Below are 18896 nucleotides of genomic sequence, written 5' to 3' on the forward strand. Positions count from 1 at the left end.
TTTCCTTGTCAGGGTAGTTAGTGGTGCAACTATACGTGAGAAGTCTTCTATAAACCTTCGATAGTATCCTGCCAACCCAAGAAAACTTTGAACTTCTGATGGGGTTCTTGGTGGCTCCCATTTTTCAATCGCCTCAATCTTTAATGGGTCTACCTTGATACCATGTTCGTTTACAACATGTGCCAAAAACTGGACCTCCCAAAGCCAAAACTTGCACTTCGAAAATTTGGCAAATAATTTTTCTTTCCTTAATAAGCTAAGTGTTAGCCGTAGATGTTGCTCAAGATCCGCTTTACTTTTAGGGTATATTAAGATGTTATCGATGAATACAATTACAAACTTATCTAAGTATGGCTTGCACACCTGGTTCATCAAATCCATGAATGCAGCTGGTGCATTGGTTAAACCAAATGACATTACTAGGAACTCGTAATGACCATACCTAGTCCGAAAGGCTGTCTTTGACACATTCTCTTTCCTGAATTTTAGTTGGAGATACCCAGACCGCAAATCGATCTTTGAGAAGCAACTCGCCCCTTGAAGTTGATCGAATTGATCATCAATTCTTGGTAACGGATATCGGTTCTTTATAGTCACCTTGTTTAACTCCATGTAGTCAATACACATTCACATCGTCCCATCCTTCTTTTTAACGAACAGTATCGGCACGCTCGACGGTGAGGTATTGGGTCGAATGAAACCCTTGTTGAGCAGATCTTGCAACTGATACATCAACTCCTTCATTCCTGTTGGTTCTAACCGATATGGCACACGAGATATTGGTTCTACTCCTGGGGTAAGATCGATTTGAAACTCTACTTGCCTATCTGGTGGCAAGCTAGTTAGGTCATCAGGGAATACATCTTGGAACTCACATAGAACCGATATATGTGTTATTTCAGGCTTTTCTTTCTTAGTATCGAGAACATATGCCCAATAACTTTGACACCCTTTCTTCAGATAACGAGTTTCCTTAGCCACTGATATCAAAACAGAATCCTTAAATCCCTAGTCACCATAAATCTTTACTATTCCTTTTCCTAGCACCCAAACTTGAACAATCCTTTTATCACAATCTATGATCGCTTGGTTTGCCGACAACCAATCCATCCCTATAACAACATCAAATCACCTAGGGCTATAGGTAACAATTTTAAAGGTACTATGAAAGCTCTATTTTGATAAAGCAATCATCATATTCCTCCCTTACTACTACCCAATGATCGTCAGTGGTTTCAATTTCTAAGGCATGTTCTATCCTGGCATTTGCAAAAAGTAGTAGACACAAAAGATCTATTTGCACAAGAATCAAATAACACCCTAGCATGTACTGAGTTTACTAGGAAAGTACATCTCACTACATCCGGGGTCTCCTGAGCCTCCTGAGCCGTTATGCGAAAAGCACTAGCTTTTGGTCTTCTAATGTCAGCCTTTTTATCTGCCGACCGATTGTCTGTTATTCTGCCTTGTTTGTTGCTACCTTTAATCTGGGACTGTAACATCTCAAAAATATGACCCCAAAAATTTCATTTTAAAAATGTAGGAAAGCCATATTTCATAACATCAATCATTTCTAAAACCAATTAAGTTACAAGGTAGACAGATCAATATTCAAAGCACAACATAGAAAAGTCATATCACAGTATAAGTCCCAAAATCTCTAATGCGGAAAATCATGGCATGATGCGATGCGATCATGCCGACCCCTTTCCCTTCGAGCATGAAGTACCTGAAATGCAAACTAACACTGTAAGCAATAAGCTTAGTGAGTTCCCCCACCATACCACATACAACACAAACATACTTGTCAGGCATATATTGGTGCCCGACCTACCCTGCCGAGCATATCTCGGTACTCGACCTACCTTGTCAGGCATATATTGGGTGCCCGACCTATCCTGCCAAGCATATCTGGGTGCCCGACCTACCTTGTCAAGCATATATGGGTGCCCGACCTAACCTCCAGTCTATTTCAACCGGTTACGGGGTCTATTTCACCCCTACCACTACCACATAGTAACATACATAAATCACATGATCATCAAGCAAAATGTGGACATTGATAATTATCACACAGACAACCATCATGCTATTCACAAGGTAGAAACATCAATATTCAAAGCATAACATAGAAAAGTCATATCAGAGTATAAGTCCCAAAATCTCTAATGCGGAAAATCATGGTGTGATGTGATGCAATCATTCCGACCCCTTTCACTTCGAGCATCAAGTACCTGAAATGCAAACTGAAACTGTAAGTAATAAGCTTAGTGAGTTCCCCCACATTACCACATACAACACAAACATACTTTTCAGGTATATCTAGGTGCCAGACCCACCCTGTCGAGCATATCTGGGTGCTCGACCTACCCTGCCAGGCATATCTGGGTGCCCGACCTACCCTGTCAAGCATATCTGGGTGCCCGACCTACCCTCCGGTCTATTTCAACCAGTTACGGGGCCTATTTCACCCCTACCACTACCACACAGTAACATACATAAATCACATGATCATCAAGCAAAACGTGGACAATGATAATTATCACATAGACAACCATCATGCTATATCATAAATAGAGGGCCGGCCTTGGTGCCTTCGACCCGTAACTTTCACAAAGGGAGACTCACCTCAACTTTGAATGTCAAATCGTACTCTGTGGATGACTCGGGACTCCTCTCCCTATAGCACAACAAAATTCCTAATTAGCCATTAGATCTAAATCTGACTCCAAGGTTCGAACCCTAATCCATATCATAAGGCAAGGTTCCCTAATCCTAGCCCTATTGGGCCTCTTCCTCCTAAGGCCCAATTTCCAAGATATAAAATGCCCAAACCCAAACAATTAATCATTAAGGCCTAATAAGGACCAACACCATAAATCCTAGGCCTAGACCCAATAGCCTTAGTCTACAGGTGGGATTGAGGCCCAACAATTCATGGCCCAATATCCTATAGCCCAAAAACCACTCATTGGTCCACTGCATGCGTACGCGCAGCGTACTCAACATGTACGCAGTGTTGCAAAACTCGGCCTACTCGGCCGAGTACTCGACCGATTACTCGGAATCGGCCCTCCACCGATGTGAGTAATGTGAACTCGGCAAAAAAACTCGGATTAAGTCAAACTCGGTCAAAATCGGTCAACATCTCTCTAACTCGGGCCTACTCGGTATTACTCGGTCTTACTCTGGCCTACTCGGTCAAACTCGGCCAACTCGGTCAAAATCGATCAAACTCGGTCAAATGGTCAAAATTGTCATAAAAAGAGAAAAAAATCAAGAATTTCAAGATTAATATGTATAATACACTTAATGATTTATTATTTAACACACACATGTGATTATTACTACATATATATCTTAAATGTTCAGTAATTATTTATGAAGTGAGACATTTGTGTGTATTTCAGTTTTTATGTATTCACATGTATCTAATTTTGTTATATATTTCAATCAAATTATGATTTTAACTTATGATTTTGACATATATAATTTTCCTAAAAATATTTCTACATGAATTACCAAATCCGAGTACTCCCCGAGTACTCCCGAGTACTCGCTACTCCCTAGTCGGCCGAGCTAGTACCGAGTAGCGAGTTCTACAACCTTGCATGTACGACCAGTGTACGCTGGCCTTGACTAGATACTGGTGGTTGACCAAGCAGTACACCCAGTGTACTGGCCAGGCAACCTAAGGACTTTCTTGTGACATAATCCATTAAGTACTAACGTCCAAAACATAGATCCAGGTCCCTAAAAACGTCCTAAGCCATAAAGTTATAAACTTTATGCTTTTGAATGCGTGGATGGGGATTAAGACACCATTTAAGTCCATAGGCTCACTTAGTTGCTATCTAAAACTTGCATGGTTGAGGCTAAACCATCAAGGTCTGATTTTTATGGCTCCAAACACCTCCAAGAGCCTAAAGAGCCTAAGACACCATTTAAGTCCATAGGTTCACTTAGTTGCTATCTAAATGGACTAATTTTTATGGCTACAAACACCTCTAAGCATGAAATGGTCAAGCTTAAAGCTTTATATCTCAAATGGATCAGAAATGATGCCAAAATCCTGGATCTACAAGCCCTCTTCACGTCCTTACTCCTTCTTCAAACTCATTCTTCTTCAAAATCACCAAATAACACCAAAATTGCTCAAGGTAAGCTCAAAATGCATGCAAGAGGCTTAGGGTTCGGTTCTAACACTTTAGGGGCAATGAAGGCTGAGAGAATGAGGGTTTGGAGGGGCTTAAGGTGTTTAAATAGGATGAAAACCCTAATATTTAGGGTTGGCCTCTAGCCAGTACGCCTATCGTATGCATGGGTATGCCTAGTGTACGCGAGTACTTCCCCCGATCCGTGCTTGCATGAGTGCGTCGTGCGCACACCCATGTACGCCCAACGTACTCACCTGATACCTAGTATGCCAAGCGTACACAGTGTACGCCCAACGTACATACCTTCACACAAAACTTGAAAATTAACAATAGATAGATTATGTAACACTCGTGTTTCTAGCCTAGGCATTAATATTAAGGTGATAGTCTAGGTTAACCTTTGTGACTCATTTTGAAGAAATGAAAAAGGAATTATGTGAATTCTATGTGTTTTATGTGTTTTATGCTTAATTACTAGGAGTTAATTAATTAAGAATAAAAATAAGCGTCAAAATTAAATTTTAGATAAAGCCGATATCTATTAAGAAAGTTGTAGCGGTCGTGACAAGGATTACGGATATATAAAGAATGCCGAAATCCGAGTTATAACGAAGAAGTTATGACCTGTCGAAGTTTCACGACAAAACCGGCTCGGTGCTGAATGTCGTAAAAAGTGAGTTTTCGATAAACTACTTTTTAGCCTTAGTAATCTAAACGAAACTTGTAGTGTTGGTTAAACCGAGAAGTTCGATAAAAAGAACGCCCGAATCTGACTTCGTATGAGGAAGTTATGATTTTTCGAAGTTTCAGCTTAGCTGTAGACAGCTAAAAACTCGAAATTTAGATCGAGTGATTTTTAGCCGACACAACCTAAACGAGAATCGAAGGTCTCGTAAATAGTAGCACAACGGTAAAAAGTCTGACGAAAACGGACGTCGGATGAAGAAGTTATGAATTTTTAACGGATTTCCTGTCCCGGTCTGTTAAAAAAAATTATATAAAAATTAAATTCCAAATTAGCCGACGAAGTCTAAACGGAAGTTGTAGAGCGTAATTTTACCTACGCGTGCATATAAAGAACGTAAAAAACGGAGCTCGTATGCGAAAGTTATGGATTTTAGAAGTTTTTGCACAAAAACCGAGAAAATTCGCATAGTCACGAGTTGCCACGTCACCCTCGCTTAGAATATGACACGTGTCCGAAATCTGTGACTCATGCGAAGCCACGTGGCGAAGCTGCTGAGTCATCCGAGCACATGGCCTTATCCGAAGCGGTCCAGTAGCCATGCGACACGTACCCTCTTAGCACGAGACCGAACCCTCGCTGACTGCCACGGTGCCTAGGCTTCAGACCAGTAGACCTCGGTCCAATAGGAGACTGTCAGCGAGCCTTCGCAGGTGCGACCCACGTGCAGCGCTCGTGCGAGCCTCCTCTGCGAGCCGTCGGATCCGCGGAGCGTGGCCACTTCTCAGCCATTGGATCAGGAGGCTCGGCCCGATAAATACAAGGGTGCGAGACCTCCCGGGGGTACTTTTGAAAATTGTCAATTTTAGCCCCTAAACTCATATTTCTTTCATATTATCTCCCCCCGAAGCCCCGGTATCAATTATAAGCCCCAGAATACGCCACGAAGTGCCCGTGAAACCCGGAAAATTTATCTTTTCGGTTTCGAAGCCCGACTTTTGCAGAGCCCGGTTTCTTAATAAAACTCCCGGTTTTATTAGAAACGAACGTTTTAGGAAACGAATTGCTGCCCGATTATCATCAAATCATGTGAGTGTGTAGTTATTTTCACCTTACACATAGATATGAAGTATTTTACATAAAATACGTGTTATGTGAATATATATATTGTTTGTTTATTTGAGATGGGTGTTGAAGGAATGATTTATACAGGTTTTTAAATAATTTAAACTGTATATGTATTTTTATCTATGAAAAATGTTGGGTAAAACATGGGTAGATGAAATAGTGGGTGTGATGAAAGGTGAGTTGGATAAAGGAGATGATCAGTAATATTGATCATTAGTTGAGGGTGAGTGGTGAAATTTGAGAGAATCACTTCCCCAAAATGTTGACCCCCGTCATTCAGCAGAGTATGGATGACAACCATGGACTATTCTAGACAGTCTGTGGAACACTAGCAGGCCCGCAACCTGTAGGTGTAATGAACTATATGTTCATTTGATGTACTCTAAAAACCCATTGACATGTATTGCAGGGGGGGAATACCTGTAAATAATACTGTCGATAAATGAGAGTTATGAACTTAGCATATGTTGAATAAACCTTGGCAGCTATGGACTTAGTGCCTGTTGTATAAACCCTGGTGATGGTGTGACCTTGTGCCTATTCCTTAGGATGAATCCTTAGGAAGGAGTGATAGTTGAATCTTAGGGTAAACCCTTAAGAAATTAATAAGATAATGGGGTTGGGGTAATTTGGTTGATTGATTGATGTTTAAGTACAATAAATTTATTTATTGTGGGTTGAAAACCCTATATGCTCACCAGGCTTCCAAGCCTGACCCACTCAGCTTTTTATAATTACAGGTAGTGGACCCCGAGCATAGTCGGATGATGATGATGAATGATTTATGGATTATAGGCCAGTAGTTATAAATAACTGTTGTAAGGCTTATAATGTCTTGTTTATGCTTTTGATCTGTATCAGAACATGACATCCCGAGGTTTTAATATAAAAAGGAAATTATATATTTCTTAAAGAAAGGTTTTGATAAAATTTTATCATATGTTGTTTTGGGGACCAATTCCGCAACATCTTTTAAAAAGATTCTCTGATTTTATTTTAAAAAGCATAAATTAAATCGGTCTTTTTTGGCCGAGAAATTAGGGGATGTCACAGTTGGTATCAAAGCATTAGTTTAAGCGAACTAGGAAATTTGTAGGATTTCTAGACTTAAACTTAGAATGCTAAGCGATGATTGTGAGTTGAGTGTGTCTATTATATTTTAGGTAGTACACCTAAATTGACACGAGCACTAGTTTATTTTAGGAAAGATGCCTAAAATGCTTTTATGTGCTAAATGCTATATGTTTGCCAAATTTGCCATTATTTGTTCGGATCTATGGTCTGTTGCCGACCGGATCTGGAAACCTTATGTGTGTAGGATTCTAAACGTATGACTACGATATTAGAACTAACATATAAACGTTTCGGAGTAATAACGAAGATTTAACGCCTATCGAAAATAAAGATCTAAATTCACCTACGAATGGTGTATAGATCGAAATGGCGAGTACTCAAAGTGGATTCGAAAAGGATAATCCACAGCCTGAGCCAATCACGATGGCTGGGGTGCAGGCAATGGTGCGTACGATGTTGGATCAACAGATGGAAGAAACAAAACGGTTACTTCAACAAAGTAAGGATGAACTTACTATGCCAGTACGTCAGGCATCTGTTCTTGAGGCAACTATTAGGGTTGCTAAGTCTATTGAAGAAATGATCAATGACAGGACCGCCAACAAGGTTGAAGTTGGCAAGAAGAGGAAATTTGAGGGGTCTTCAAGGCCTAATAAGAGCAACATATCCTCAAAATCTGGCAAAAGAGGAGGTAAAGGAAATTGGTGCGGGAAGTGCAAAAATAAACACTCTGGGGATTGTGACAGGAAGGTGAAGTGCTTTAGGTGTGGAGAAATAGGGCATTACGCCAATAAGTGTACGATTCCCAAGGAGGTGTGTTATGTATGTAAAGAAGAAGGCCATATTTCTAAGAACTGTCCGAAGAACAATAAAGTAACAAGGCCAAGTGCACCATTAACGCCAAAGGAATTTCAGGATATCCTTGACGAAGCGATTAATAACGCTAGGAAGTAGAAGTAAAGACTTGATACCCGAAGATCAAGTTACGAAGTAGTAATGTGAATAGTAACAAGTGGTTTAGCCTATTAGAGGCATAGTATAGGGTAAACTTGAACCTTTGTGTAATCGTTTCAAGGAAATAATATAAACCCTGGTTTTGTCATCTGATGAATGGAATGGTTGGTGTAATTTTTGAAGTTGTCCCAATCGTCTGGAATTTCCATCACCAACCAAGTTGAAGCAGAATTGATGATTAAAGATACGCATGGAAGAAGTCCTAGTGGAGTCTAGGAAAATTTTATGATTAATTGGACACATTCGTATGTGTTAAATTGTTTTGTGATTTTAGGACTTGGAGACTGTGAGACCGTACTTGGGACGAGTATGAGTAGGTGTGAATAGTAGTAGAGATCTATACTACTGGAAGCACAGGACTCACACTTGGATCAGGAAAAGTCACAAGGTTACCGAGGAGCTATTATTTGATTCCGTCTTGTTCTAGTTTGTCGTTACCATCGTTTCGGTAATGACTAAGAAGATGATTGTTATTCCGACCTTAGAGGTCATATCGAATCGAGTCCGACTAAGATGAGTTTATTATGTGATTCAGAGAACCAAGTTCGATGTAGTAGTTGACTTAAGCCAGAAGATTGAAGTGAAGGATGATCAAAGCGATCAATAGAAGTGTCGCACTCATTGTTAAAGAAGTTGGTAGTTAGAAATGGTGCATGTTGAACTATGATTGTATCACATTAGAACATGAAGGAAGGTATAGTTTGTTCCGAAATTGTCCCTAGGAGATCTGAGTCTAAGTAGTGCAGTATACAATGAGAGATCATTATAACATGACCCATCAGTCTTTTACAATAAACGAAGGAAAATACTTATTCTAAGAAGAAGAAGGAGTCCTCAATAAGGATTTATTTTGTAACTCGAAGGTTACGATTGAAAGTCCTATGGAGATTTGAAGCTTTTTAGGATTAGCTGGATATTATCGCTGATTTATCCAAGGCTTTTCTTCGATCACGACTCCATTGACAGTTTTGACCCATAAAGGAGTTGTCTATACTCGGAATGAGAAGCATAGGAAGCTTTGAGAAGTTAAAGAAGACGTTGTGTGAAGCACCGATTCATTCGTTACCTGAAGGAGTTGATGACTTCACAATTTATAATGATGCCTCTGGAGTTGGGTTAGGTTGTGTTCTGACCCAAAGGGATAAAGTGATAGCGAATGCATCGAGGCAACTGAAGGAGCATGAAAGGAACTACCCTACTCATTGTCTGGAGTTGGCAGCGGTAGTATTCGCCTTAAAGGTATGGAGAAGGAATTGAACATGAGGCAACGACGCTGGCTAGAGTTACTCAAGGACTACGACTGTGAGATACTTTACCACCCTGGTAAAGCAAATGTTGTTGCTAATGCTCTCAGTCGGAAGGTAAATCTTGAAAAGAAAAGGCCAAGAGCGTTGAGAATTGAAGTTGTCTTGACAATTGTGAAAGCTCAAGAGGAAGCTTTAGAAAGAAATGACCGAAAGGAGGAACGTTTGGGCAAAACGTTGGTGTTTGATGCAAACGGTCAAGGATTGAAGGTTTTCAAAGATAGGATTTGGGTACCTAAGGCGGGAGGAGTAAGAGGTCTTCTGATGGAAGAAGCTCACAAAACCATGTACTCGATTTAGCCCGGCAGTACGAAAATGTATAGGGATCTAAAACCCTATTACTAGTGGCCGACGATGAAGCTCGATGTTGCTAAGTATGTGGCCGAGTGTGTAACTTGTGCTAGGGTTAAGGCACAACATCAGAAACCGTATGGGAGTTTAGAACCTTTACCTATACCCATGGGTAAATGGGAAGATATCACTATGGATTTTGTGACTAAACTGCCCAGAACAAGGAATGGTCACGACATGATTTAGGTGGTCGTTGATCGCTTCACTAAGAGTGCGCATTTCATAGCCGCTAACAAGAAATGGACTATGGATAAACTTGCGAATTCTTACGTGAAGGAAATTGTGAGGCTACACGGTGTTCCGTTAACGATTGTATCCGATCGTAACAGCCATTTTACCTCAAGGTGTTGGAGGAGTCTGTAAGAGGAATTGGGTACCAAGTTGTGTTTGAATACGGCTTACCATCCGCAAACCGATGGTCAGAGCGAACGAACGATTCAAACATTGGAGGATATGCTGAGAGCATGTACCCTGGAATTCCAAGGTAACTGGGGGTAAACACTTAGCTCTAGTAGAATTTTCCTATAATGATAGTTTCCACTCGAACATCTAGATGGCACCTTATCACGCTTTGTATGGGGAAAAGTGTCGAATGCTGTCATGTTGGCTGGAAGCTGGGGAAAAGCAATTTATGGGACTTGAAATAGTCCATCAGACTGCTGAAAAGTTGAAAGTGATTAGGGAAAGGATGTTAGCTGCTCAAAAGAGCTATGCTGACAAGAAAAGACAACCGATATCATTCAAAGTTGGAGATTCGGTTTTACTTAAGGTCTCGTCGTGGAAGGGACTTATAAGGTTTGGTAGAAGGGGAAATTTGAGTCCAAGGTTTATTGGACCATTTAAAAGTTCTTCAGAGGATCGGGAATCAAGCTTACAAGCTAGAATTACCGGAAGAACTAGAAGGTATTCATAACACCTGTCATATGTGTTATTTGAGAAAGTTCACGGGAGGTGTGCCCGACATAATTCCCATTTCTGAATTAAGATTGGAGGAGAGCAAGAGGTTAATTGGAGAACCTGAGGCAATAGTTGACCGTAAGACTAAGAAGTTGTAACGTAAGATAGTCGATTTAGTGCTTGTGCGTTGGAAACATATAAATGGGCCAAATCCCACCTTGGAAACGGAGAGTGACATGGTGAGTCGCTACCCGTAGTTGTTTGTCGTTGTGTGATTCCGGGGACGGAATCATCCTAAGGGGGAGAGAATTGGAACACTCGTGTTTCTAGCCTAGGCATTAATATTAAGGTGATAGTCTAGGTTAACCTTTGTGACTCATTTTGAAGAAATGAAAAAGGAATTATGTGAATTCTATGTGTTTTATGTGTTTTATGCTTAATTACTAGGAGTTAATTAATTAAGAATAAAAATAAGCGTCAAAATTAAATATTAGATAAAGCCGATATCTATTAAGAAAGTTGTAGCGGTTGTGACAAGGATTACGGATATGTAAAGAATGCCGAAATCCGAGTTATAACGAAGAAGTTATGACCTGTCGAAGTTTCACGACAAAACCGGCTCGGTGCTGAATGTCGTAAAAAGTGTGTTTTCGATAAACTACTTTTTAGCCTTAGTAATCTAAACGAAACTTGTAGTGTTGGTTAAACCGAGAAGTTCGATAAAAAGAACGCCCGAATCTGACTTCGTATGAGGAAGTTATGATTTTTCGAAGTTTCAGCTTAGCAGTAGACAGCTAAAAACTAGAAATTTAGATCGAGTGATTTTTAGCCGACACAACCTAAACGAGAATCGAAGGTCTCGTAAATAGTAGCACAACGGTAAAAAGTCTGACGAAAACGGACGTCGGATGAAGAAGTTATGAATTTTTAACGGATTTCCTAAACGAGAACCTAAACGAGAACCAATGTCTGAATGGTCCGCTCAATCTGACCATCCGTATGTAGGTGAAAGGTCTTGCTAAAGTGCAGACGAGTACCCAACTCGTCATGAAATTTCTTCCAGAATCTGGAAGTGAACTGTACGTCTTTGTTAGAAATCACAGAAACTGGCACCGCATGCCAATCCACGACCTCCCTGATGTAGATATATGCCAACTTCTCGGCATAAATACTCTCCTGGATTGGTATGATATGGGCGCTCTTGATAAATCGATCGACGATGACCCATATCGCATCGACCCCTCGCGCCATCTGTGGCATATTAGTAATGAAGTCCATGGTAATCTCCTCCCATTTCCACACGGGGATGTCTAACGGTTGAATTTTACCTTGGGGTCTCTGGTGCTCGGCCTTGACCTTCTTGTAGGTCAAGCACCTCTCTACATCTTCGTCGCCCCGGGATGGATGGAAAATCTGGACTTGTGTGCCTCCTTCATCAAGATCTGATGCACACCGCCTAGGTATGGCACCCACACTCTCCAATGTAGGGTAAATAACCCTCGGCTATCATAGCCGAAGGAGGCGCTCTGGCCCACGATGCGCTCACTTTTCCGATTCTCCTCCTTCATAGCTTCCAATTGTGCCTCTCGAATCCGCTCCAGAAGCGGAGTAACCACTGTCATCCTCAGAAAGATGTCACTGATCGAGGCCGCAACTTCCTTGTGGCTAAGAGCATCGGCCACTACATTGGCCTTACCCGGGTGGTAAAGGATCTCGCAATCATAATCCTTCACCACGTCTAACCACCGACGCTGCCTCATGTTCAGATTCGGCTGATCCATCAAGCACCTCAGGCTTTTGTGGTCCGTGTAAATAGTACAGCGGACCCCATAGAGGTAATGTTGCCAAATCTTGAGGGAAAAAACCACTGCCCCCAGCTCTAGATTGTGTGCCGGGTAGTTCGCCTCGTGAGGGTTCAACTGCCTCGAGGCGTAAGCAATGACATGTCCTCTCTACATCAACACTGCGCCCAATCCCGAAATGGACGCATCACAATAAACTACAAAGTCCTCGACACCCTCATGCAGGATCAAAATCGGTGCCTCGCACAACTTCTGCCTCAAAGTCTCAAATGTTGTCTGCTGCTCAGGCCCCCAACGGAAAACGAAAGTCTTCTTTGTCAATCGGGTTACGGGCACTGCTATCTTGGAGAAATCCTAAATAAATATCCGATAATACCCAGCTAACCCAAGGAAACTCCGAATCTCAGATGGAGATCTCGGAACCTCCCATCTCATCACAACCTCCACCTTGGCCCGATCAACTAGAATACCGTTCTGGTTGACAAGGTGCCCTAGAAACTGCACCTCGCGCAACCAGAAGTCACACTTGGAGAACTTTGCATATAGCCTATCCCTCCTTAGAGTATTTAACACCTCTCGCAAGTGTTCCTCGTGCTGTTCCCGGGTCTTGGAGTAGACCAAGATATCGTCAATAAACACTATCATAAATCGATCTAGCATCGGTCTGCACACGCAATTCATGAGGTCCATGGACACGGCTAGGGCATTGGTGAGCCTAAGAGGCATCACCACAAACTCATAGTGGTCGTAACGGGTCTGAAAGGTCGTCTTCTGTACATCATCCTCCCTGAACCTCATCTGGTGGTATCCCGAGCACAGATCAATCTTGGAAAACCAAGACGCCCCCTGTAGCTGGTCAAAGAAATCATCGATCCTCGGGAGTGGATAACGGTTCTTCACCGTTAGCTTGTTCAACTCCCGGTAGTCAATACACATTCAGTGCGACCCATCCTTCTTCTTCACAAACAGGATCGGTGCACCCCAAGGAGAGCTACTCGGCTGGATAAATCTCTTGTCTAAGAGATCCTGCAGCTATGTAGACAACTCCTGCATCTCTGGTAGAGCTAATCGATATGGTGCCTTGGCTATTGGAGCCGCACTAGGAATCAGATTGATCCGAAACTCCAACTGCCTCTCTGGAGGCACTCCGGGAAAATCCTCAAGAAACACGTTTAGGTACTCTCGAATAACTGGCACCTCATCAAATGTCGCCCTATCCCGCTCCCGAGTATCCATAACGTAGGCAACAAACCCAGAGCAACCCTGATGGAGATAACGCCTGACCCTAGTGGCTGAACAGAGAACTGCGTCGCGCTGAGCTCCCTCCCCCTGGACCACCAACTCTCACCCAGTCGGGGTCCTCATTCGTACTGACTGGTGCTCACAATCAATCACTGCCCTATTGGGGCTCAACCAATCCATCCCTACTATGACTTTGTTCCCGCGCAGAGGAATGGGAACCAAGTCGATAGGATAGCGCTCGACGCACATCTGCAAAACACAATCTCGATGAACCCTCGATGCTCATACAGATCGATCATCAGCAATCTCGACCTCTAACGGGTAGTCTAGTACGCTTGGAGATCCAACAAACTTCTTGCTGAGTGCAAGAGATACGAAAGATCGGGTGGCCCCCGAGTCAAAGAACAACAAAACAGGGATATCGTTCACATGGAACGATCCTAAAACAAGACATATGAAATATAAGCATCAAAATAAACATAAAATAAGAGTTAATGAGAAGAAACATACCTGTCACCACATCTGGTGTGGTTCGCGCCTCCTCGACGGTCAACTGAAAGGCCCGACTCTGCACCACTGGAACGTTCGCCTTGCCCTGACGGTCGTCTGTGATCCGCAGGGTCACTGGAGCTGGTGCCACCACTGGTGCTCCTGATTCCAGGCTTGGGCAATGGCCTTCTTGTAGCCCCTATAATTGCAATGAAAGCAAATCAGGTTTGATGTCTGAATGGTGGGAGAAGCAACAGTACAATCCCTGCTAAAGTGCGCTGTCTTGCGGCACTTGTAGCAGCCTAAGCCCCCAGATCTACAAGCTCCCTCATGTAGCTTGTCGTATTTACCACAGCGACTCCGACCCTGTTGGACCTTCAACATCGATTCGAATCCCTTAGGTCTCTTGACTAAGAACCTAACCATATGACCAGGCTCTGCCTTCCTCTTCCCAATGTGCTCCATATAAATCTCCCACTCTCGTGCCCTGGATATCATATCATCCAGAGTCGGGCATGCCGAATAGCTAATGATCTCCTTGATGTCTGCTCTCAACATGTCGTGATACTGAGTTTTCATCATCTCCTCATTAGCTGCATACTGGGGAACCAACAAGGCCCTCTCCCTGAATTTGGCGGTGATCTCCGCCACAGTCTCCATCGTCTGCCTCATGTCTAGAAACTCCCGGGCCAGCTGCTGTATCTCTATCGCTAGTGCGAACTCTGCTTAGAAACTGGCCACAAAATCTGGCCAGGTCATGGCCTCAATGGTCGGACCTCCGCAAGCATAACCAACCTCCTCCCACCAATCCTTAGCTCGGTCCCTCAAACATCCTGCAACAAACCGAACCTTAAACCCATCACGACATAAGCTGGTCATCTGAGCACACTCAATGTCTGATATCCACTGTCTAGCTATGATGGGGTCCTTTACCCCGAAGAAGTCTGGTGCTCTACATCCCCTGAAATACTTGAAGGGGAGTGGTCGAGTCCCAGTCTGGCTAGCTGCCATATCACTTCTGAAGGCCCTAAGGCAATCCTCCATCAGTTCAATAATACCCTCCTTGATCGACCCGAAAATCACTGGGGTCGCATCAAGGATGCCTCTAGTAATCTCAGATTCAATGAACGGTCGCAAACCCTCGTCAATTGGCTCGGAACTCATACCCGAACCAGATCCAGATCCGAACGCCCTGCTCCATGACATGTCATCACCATTCTAAAATAAATCATACAACTATCAGGATCTTGAATATAATGTTGTGGAATCTCACATCCTAAAAGTCCCCTAGTGTCCTCGCGGCTCTTCTTGAATCAAGTACGGATCCTCTCTTTTAGTAGTACGGGCCCATACTACCTTCCACATCTATCCGTACTTTCCTCAAGAATCGTCTTGTATCCTCAAGGTTACCTCCTATCCATATGTGCAATTCTCAATGGATAAGGCTTCTGGCACTAATCTCTTCCTAGGCACATCCTAGGGCAAATTCCTCATTTCTCACGGTGTCACACCCCCAAACCGGAATATCGGAAACGTTCGGAGGTGGATGACTTCATGTGTAGTATCACAACAATGCACAATAGTAATCAAAGTACAACATCCATTACATTGATAAAATATAACTTTACATTCGTGTTCAAATAATTGTATATTTGACACCAAAAAGTATAATTAAAAGACATAATTATATGAAACTCTGTCTTCCTCAATACTTGTGGGTACGTGTTTATCGATTTTCTGAAAATACAAGTAGTTTTGAAAAGAGTGTCAACAATTAAGTTGGTGAGTTCATAAGTATTTTTGTAAAATAAATATGTCATTTGTTCCCTGAAAATGTAAGTATGATCACCCAGGAAATCCTATATTTTCTGTTGTATATGTATCTGTGTTCTGAAATAGTATGATATAGTTTTAATTCACATAAAAACTATGAAAAGTATGTTTTCTCTGTACTAGATTAGTATTCTGTATTTGTACTTGTATGAAAACTTGTGAAATTGTAAATATCTGGATTCACCAATTGTATTTGTAAAATATTGTATTATAGTTTTATTATTTAAAACTATGTGAAGTTGTTTACTTATTCTTACACTAATCGTATTATTCAATTCCAAATTGTGAGTTATCATAACCATGCTTGATGACCTAAAGACTCGCCTGAACACGATGTTCTTCAGGCGTCGAAATTTGGTACGACATTTGTCACCTCAAGCCTGCCGGCTTAACTGTAGCGAACAGTCGAGGTGTGGGATTGTCAGTCCCGTATAGATCTATACACAAGTGTCACGCTCTCCCTCCAGGAGACTCTGGTTATAATTTTCAAGACTTGGTTCATACTTAAATAAGTATTTGAAGCGTGTCTCACAAATGCTATATTGATGGTTACGTGTAGAATAATGAAAAATATCTTTGTAATAGATAAATTGTAAATATCTCATAAATTATATCTAATATATTTTATATGGTTATTTTCGTAAGTTATTCTGAATATGTAATGAAATAGGTAAGTTCCATAAATTGTATTGATAACTATGCATGACTCATAAACTATACCTATTATAGTTTATATGCTTGTTTTTGTATGAAATCCCGAACTAGTAAAATAGTATGTTTATTTTAGTAAAAATAACAATCGTAAACTATTTGAATAATTTTGTTATTTATACAAGATTTCCTTGTATTTTACTTGTATTTCCCCCCTAAAATATAAAAAGATAGTAAAAATATAGGGGTATAAACTCACTTGATAGTAGCGGTGATTTGGACAACACTTCGTTGCTAGAAAAGACTTTATTGCTAAAAACCGGGCTTTACGAGGGTTAGGTTAGAAACCGAAAGACTCTTTTCTTGTGGACTTCAGGTGCTTCGGGATGTTCTTCGGGTGTTAGATATGTTTCCGGGACTTCGGGGGGTTGTAAGGAGGTTTAAGGGGGTGAAATATGTGAAAAAGTGTGAAAAATAGTGTGAAAATGGTAAATGAACCGGGAGATCTCGCACCCTTATATAGGGCCTCGGACCGGAGAGGGGAAGGTGTGACACACGTCGGACTCGCATGCGAAGGGAGGGCACGCGTCGGATCTTCGGACGCGCCACGGATGCGACACACATCGGAACCGGGTTGGACCTCGCTTCGGATGAGTCATCAGGTCGGATAGGGGGCATGCTCGCGAGGAATGGGGTGACATGGCCGAACCCGGGCCTAGTATATGCGAGATTTCTCGGTTTTTGTGTCCCGAACTTCAAAATTTCATAACTTTCGGATACGATCTTTGTTTTCGACGTTCTTTATATCCACGCGTAGGTGAGATTATACTCTACACTTTCGTTTAGACTCTGTCGGCTAATTTTGACTTTATTTTTAATATTATTATTTTTAACAGACCGGGACAGGAAAATCCGTTAAAAATTCATAACTTCTTCATCCGACGTCCGTTTTCGTCTGTCTTTTGACTGTTGTACTACTATTGATGAGACCTTCGATTCTTGTTTAGGTTGTGTCGGCTAAAAATCGTTCGATCTTTATTTCGAATTTCGGGCGGTATACTGCTATGTCGAATCTTAAAAAAATCATAATTTCTTCATACGAAGTCAGATTTGGACGTCTTTTTATGGACACTCTCAATTTAACGTATACTACAACTTTCATTTAGATACCTAAGGCTAAAAAGTATTTTATTGAAAACTCACTTTTTACGTTAAACAGCGTTTTGCCGGTTTTGTCGCGGATTATCGATAGGTCAAAACTTCTTCGTTATAACTCGGATTTTTGGTTTTCTTTATATTTTCGGAATCCTTGTTACGATCTCTACGACTTTATTCATCCCAATCGAAATTATTGAACAATTTATTTTTGACGCTTATTTTCACCTTAATTATTTTATATTTTTATTACTTCAAAATAAGTTACAATAGTTGACCTAGACTATTACATTATGAATTTACAAGTACATAGGTAAAGTTTAGACCTTAATAAATCTAGAATTTTTCCAGTTATGACACACGACCATTAGCTGCCGAAGGAACTCCCACTAACCCCCTTTAACTAGTTCACGAGTGCAATTACATATCACTAAGACCAGATAATTCTTCGAACGAAAGGTTTTTTTTCACTACAACGGTTGGACTCAAACAAGAGTTGCGCAATAGAGCCAAACTTAACCTTCTAAAATTATTTCGTCCTCGCAATATGTAACTTAGTATGTTCGCTCACTAGTTAACTGAAGTTGGTTAGAACTCATAGAAAGCACAAAGCAAGCAGCGTTCGGGCTCCGGGTAACAGGAAACAAACATAATCCTATCAAGCCATCCTAACAGTGACTTTTAAGTACTAGCATGCAAGTTAATGAACTCATACAATAGGTATACAAGGGCATCTCTTCAAGCATTCTATCGTGCAAAAACTGAGTAGATCCCTAACCCTAACTAGCATGCGATTCAAAGATTTATAATCAATTTATAAAAGATAACATGCATGGGTATCTTGGGGAAACTTACTTGAGCTCGGCGATTGCACATATCACACATCTTGTCTTTTATTAAAATCCTTAGTTTAAAAAAAAATGTTTTCTTATGAAAATCTATCAAACCCTCGACTTGAGTTCAAAAACACCCGAGAGTGTGTCCGAATCCCTCAAACCAAGGATCTGATACCAACTTGTAACATCGCAAAATATGACCCCAAAAATTTCATTTTAAAAATGTAGGAAAGCCATATTTCATAACATCAATCATTTCTAAAACCAATTTAGTTACA

General features: G+C 41.4%; 1 protein-coding gene across 1 annotated transcript in view; it reads right to left on the bottom strand.

Moving 5' to 3' along the window:
• Positions 1-627: 627 nt before the first annotated feature.
• Positions 628-18896, bottom strand: part of LOC145130650 (uncharacterized) — a 28321-nt gene continuing 10052 nt past the window's right edge. The window contains exons 2-5 of the mRNA XM_079065421.1: positions 14165-14342; positions 13943-14094; positions 1352-1493; positions 628-980 (exon numbers count right to left, since the gene is read on the bottom strand). Coding sequence (XP_078921547.1) covers positions 628-980; positions 1352-1493; positions 13943-14094; positions 14165-14342 — 825 coding nt within the window. The remainder of the gene's footprint in view (positions 981-1351; positions 1494-13942; positions 14095-14164; positions 14343-18896) is intronic.

This window comes from Lactuca virosa, chromosome 8, assembly GCF_052849685.1.
Source record: "Lactuca virosa cultivar CGN04683 chromosome 8, Lactuca_virosa_CGN04683_v6, whole genome shotgun sequence".
Taxonomy (NCBI): domain Eukaryota; kingdom Viridiplantae; phylum Streptophyta; class Magnoliopsida; order Asterales; family Asteraceae; genus Lactuca; species Lactuca virosa.